The sequence below is a fragment of the Cololabis saira genome, chromosome 8 (genome assembly GCF_033807715.1).
Source record: "Cololabis saira isolate AMF1-May2022 chromosome 8, fColSai1.1, whole genome shotgun sequence".
NCBI classification, from domain to species: Eukaryota; Metazoa; Chordata; class Actinopteri; order Beloniformes; family Belonidae; genus Cololabis; species Cololabis saira.
The window spans coordinates 28,959,610-28,964,756 of record NC_084594.1 but is presented as its reverse complement, the minus strand read 5'-3'; the positions used below and the strand labels follow the sequence as shown (position 1 = coordinate 28,964,756).

Here is a 5,147-nt window from a genome sequence, read left to right as displayed (position 1 = left end):
AAAATAAATAAGTAATACTCAGGATACATAATAATGCATGTAAATTGCTCCAAACTATTTCTGTCCGTAGATGTTTGTCTAGCTGTATATGCTACAACACACCAAATTTGAAATGTCAAATCTAGCAACCACAAAGTTAAATCTAACAATTTTCCATAGTTTATATGGGAACCAATGTCTAAGTGTTAATTTAACACTTTTAAAAGTGTAACGGTTATTAACACCATGGCAGTGTTGCCCTGAAAACTCCTAGATTGTAAAACCTCAAGACAAAATTGGACATGAATTACCCTAAAAGAAATAATGCCCCATAAAGCGACCTACAGACAACATGAGGTACTGTAGCTTACAATTTGTCCTATACAATACATCCATATGGTACTATATAAACAAACAAAAGTCTGTACCATAAGACATTTGGACATCAAAGGGTGTATAGTACTTCAAGTAACCAGTTCTATTGAGCGATACATTAGATATGTCTTCAACAATACGAAAAGGATGAAAATGCTCAACAAATGTGTCCATTTGCGATACCAAAAAATATGCATAATTTCTCAGAAAAAATATTAAATACCGTTATGTTTAATCCAAGTTGTAAAACTAATCTCACTAGATAAATCAATTTGAAAATGCTGTGAAATCATATCACCATGTGCAACATCACAAATCACGAGTCATGTTAAAGAACGTGTTAAAAGCCACCACCTTCTTGCTGCAAATGCCAATATGCTTTGATATCGGAAAGATCTGTCCAGTAAAATAAGAAATACGATTTTTTTCGTTTATAAAAAAAAAATTACGCAAGGGAACTACAATACCAATCTATCTCCCCAAACTCAGGATGCTAATTTGTATGCACAGTTTTAACAAACTGGATCCATCCCATCACCACAAAAAGTCTTGAGATCTGTTTTCCATGGTCCAACTCTCCTCACCAGTTCACTGACACTTTTCTTTTTTTTGCATAATACAGCCAACAGAAAGACAAACTGCCCTGAAAACATATCTCACATTTCCAGCCTCAGAATTCAGCAATTAAAAATGTTGTTAGACTGTTGAGATGCTGAGCATGTTGAAAAATTTGCAAGGTCACACTTTGCGCGGAGGCATCAAAAACACAACAGACATAATTTTAGAAAAAAGCGAAAACTGCTATTGTAGTAATAATGTGATGCAATATTAGGCCGTCTTAAGTTTTTGTCATGGCCTATGGGCTGACTTTCATGTTCAAATTTTAATGAGGTGTTAAAAGCCAGATGGCACGCGCAAACACACAAACACACACACACGCACAGCACATACATCATCAGTCAGTCCGCTGCTTTGACTCCAACCAAAAATCTACGATGTGTTAAGTGATAGTTTTGTACTTTGAATACTAAGCGTCTCAGACATGACAGTCCTGCAGTTGCAAACGCAACTCTAATATTTCATTCTTTGGGGTTTTACCAAAACATCCTAACGTGTGGGTCATTATACTGCCATCACCCTGTCCTTGTCTATATGAAGTCTTTCAGTAAAGGCTAAATCACAAGTCAGAGAACAAATGCTGAATGTTTTTCATGACTTTTGTCAGTATCCTCTGCCATTTTCCTTCCTGCGCACCTCTCTTGTACTCACTCTGTTTTAATGAGTGCTTGATAGATCCTTGAAAACTCCTGCGACCTTGCTAGAAGTGTAATGTGAGAGTTGTGGGTTAGGTACTTGTGAAATATGGCGTTATAGCATATCTTTGCAAGCAAGTGGATGCAGTTAGTTTTTATGCCTTTTCTTCCTGAATCTTTTGTTTTTGTCTTCTTGTTGTTCTGACTACAGTGACCTGTGACATCCCAACCGTTGACTCCTCTACATGTGGTCAGGATGTGAGACCAGCGTGACAGTAAAGGCATCATCAAACCACAGCCACAGCCCTGCTCTACTCCTGCAATTAAACTGACACCTCAAAATGCAGTCGGTATTGAAGGGGTTTCCAGAATAACAAGTATAGGTTTTAGCTTTGTTTTTTGTTTGTTCTGCTTTGTAGGCTATTTCTTTTTTCTTATTCCTCTTTATGATGTTATGCAATGAGCCATATGTTGTACAATTACAAATTGTCCACACACCTTCCCTTCCAATGATTCATCCGTTGTCTCAGTAATAAACTCTTCCTCGCCTCGTCTGAATTGGCTCCTGTGACCCATGAGGATTATGAGGCCGGCTGTAGTGCTTCTACAATCACATTGCCTGTTGTGTGTGTTCACTGGTGTGTATGTGTCCATTGTGTTGGGCTCGCTACCTCCCGCACTCCCGTGGCATGTCTCCTGCCCGGCGAGGTGTGTGTGTCAGATCAAACCATGGTTCTCTCCCGTTTCTGTCTATCATGAGGCTCCGACTGTGGACTGCAATGACCTGCTGTTGACCAAGCTCCCTGTGTTTATTCCTGTAAACACACACACCCTGCACCTCCAGAGCAACCTCCTGTCAGTCCTGGATACAGCCGTGCTGCATGGACTCCCAAATCTCACTGACTTGGACCTTTCCCAGAACCACTTCAGTCACGTCAGGACGTTAACTCAAAGGTCTCCCTGGCCTTCTCTGCTGTCCCTACACCTGGAGGAAAACCACATCAGCCACCTTCATGAAGCTTCTTTCTCATCACTGCCAACTTTGCAAGAACTGTTTCTCAGTCACAACAACTTACATTCGATAGCACCCGGAGCCTTCACTGGTTTGGACTCCCTTCTCCGTCTTCATCTGAACAACAACAGACTCAACACTGTTGACCCCCAGTGGTTCAGGGCTTTGCCTCACTTGGAGGTTCTCATGCTTGGGGGTAACCCTGTGGAGGCTCTGCCCGAGAGGGGCTTTGTGGCACTCAAATCCCTCCGGAGCCTCGTTCTTGGTGGCATGGGTCTGAGAGATTTGGCAGAAAAAGCACTGGAAGGGCTTGATAACCTAGAAAGCCTTTCCTTTTATGACAACCTGTTGACAAAGGTTCCAACTAAAGCCCTCATGAGAGTCCCAGGACTAAAGTTTCTAGACCTCAACAAGAACCACATCAAACTAATTGACACAGGAGACTTCAGAGATATGGTCCACCTGAAGGAGCTAGGCCTGAACAACATGGAGGAGCTGGTATCCATTGAAAAAGGAGCGTTGGAGAACCTCCCAGAGCTCACCAAACTCGAGATAACCAATAACCCACGTCTCTCTTACATTCACCCTCAGGCTTTTGTCCAAGTGAGCAGGCTAGAGAGTCTTATGCTCAACTCCAACTCTCTGAGCGCTCTGCACCAGCACGTCATGCTTTCCCTTCCAAGTCTTCAGGAAGTCAGCTTGCACTCCAATCCACTGCGATGTGACTGCCTGTTTCGCTGGGCCACCAAAAACACCTCACATCCTCACATACAGAGGGACAAACAAACAGAGAAAGGAACACCCCGGGTGGTGCGTTTCATCCAACCCCAAGCAACCTTATGCTTTGACCCTCCCGAACTGAGAGCCCGCATGGTGAGAGAGGTGTCCTCAGGGGAGATGTCCACCTCCTGCCTGCCCAGTATTCCTGCCAGCTCCCTTCCTTCCTATGTGGGGGTTCAAGAAGGGGGCAAAGTGTTTTTGCACTGCCGAGCTCTTGCAAATCCACAGCCTAAACTCTACTGGGTGACTCCTTCTGGCCTGAGACTTGGACCTTTATCAAGCCATGAATCAAAACGCTCAGGTCCTGCCCTCTGCAAGAACCTAACAACTTCTGAGGGATTCAAACACTCTTCTGCCTCCATTGCCCAGCACCAGCAGACTCAAGAATCCACATGCCAAACCTTTAAACATTACAAATTATTGCCAGAGGGAACTTTGGAGATCAGCAAAGTCAGCCCGAGAGAGGCAGGAACGTATACGTGTGTGGCTGAGAACGCATTAGGAGCAGATACGCGCAGTGTTACTGTGGGAGTGCACAACAGAGGACATGGTAGAAGACGGGGGGTGGCAACTAAACCAGATAGACTTCAAGCAATCAGAGCAGATGCCAGATTGGAGTTGAGAGAAGTTGGAAAACACTATGCTATCTTGTCTTGGCAAAACAGACATAGCCTCCCCTCAACCCGCCTGTCCTGGCAGGCCATAAACACTGATGCTCACACACCAATATACACCACACGAATCCTGGCTGGCTCACAGAGCTTCAACCTGACTCACCTGCAGGCAGAGACATTTTACAGAGTGTGTCTGCATTTGGGGATTAGTGAGGGTGCCAAGCATGTAAACTGGAGATCAAGGAAAAGCAGAAAGCCTCAGTGTGTGTCATTCAGGACAAAAGAGCTCCCATGGTCTCAGCCTGGCCTGCAGCTCAACCTGGAGATGACCTCCACAGCAGTCACACTGATTCTTCTTGCACTTGTACTGCTCCTGGCTGGCCAGGGTTGGAACAGTGAGCTCAGGGAGGCAGTGGGAGAGCACCACAATACCCTCCATCAGATCATTAAGGGGCCGAAGACTGTGATCATCAATCAGAAGGCAAAAGAAAATGACAAACATCCACCAAATGATTGTGAGAAACTGCTACTGCATCAGATCTGCTGAGATAATTGTGTACATTCCAATGATGACAACAAACACAGAAATATACATGCGTAACGTGACAGATAAGACTTTGCTACTCACAACCAGATGAGAGAAATCTGAGATGGTGGTATAGAAAGAGATTTGTATCTATTTTATATACAGTATCAAATATATATTGACATTGTTTCTGTGTTAAGATGTGGTGTAAATAATGCATATTCACTAACCAGGGAAATGAAAGCGGACAATCATACTCCTTACTGCACAATGAACAAGCATGGGAGAATCAGCTTGGTCTGAGCTGTCTACGACTGCTGAACTGAAACTAAAACGAGCTTGATGCAACCCAGGAACAGACATTTTGCAAAGACAAGCAGCTCAGTCCTCTAGGGTTTTGTCCTGTTTATCAGCTACGCATTTCTCCGGACTTTCTCCAGGATGAAGAAGGTCTGCCTTATGACTGGTGTTCAGTGAACCTCTTGCTTGTTTGGACTATGTAAATCAAAGTGATTGATGTAAACAACCCTTTTGCTTAGCTCTCTGGATGGGTTGCCCATCTGGCAGTGCATATGCGGTGGAATTATGCAGATTCCCAACATAGCATC

At 43.9% G+C, this 5,147-nt stretch overlaps 1 protein-coding gene across 1 annotated transcript in view; it reads left to right on the top strand.

Moving 5' to 3' along the window:
- The window catches only part of lrrn2 (leucine rich repeat neuronal 2), a 9,232-nt gene extending 4,085 nt beyond the window's left edge, over nt 1-5,147 (top strand). Inside the window, exon 2 of the mRNA XM_061728617.1 lies at nt 1,819-5,147. Within this exon, the coding sequence (XP_061584601.1) occupies nt 2,182-4,560 (2,379 nt within the window). The 5' untranslated portion in view covers nt 1,819-2,181 and the 3' untranslated portion in view covers nt 4,561-5,147. The remainder of the gene's footprint in view (nt 1-1,818) is intronic.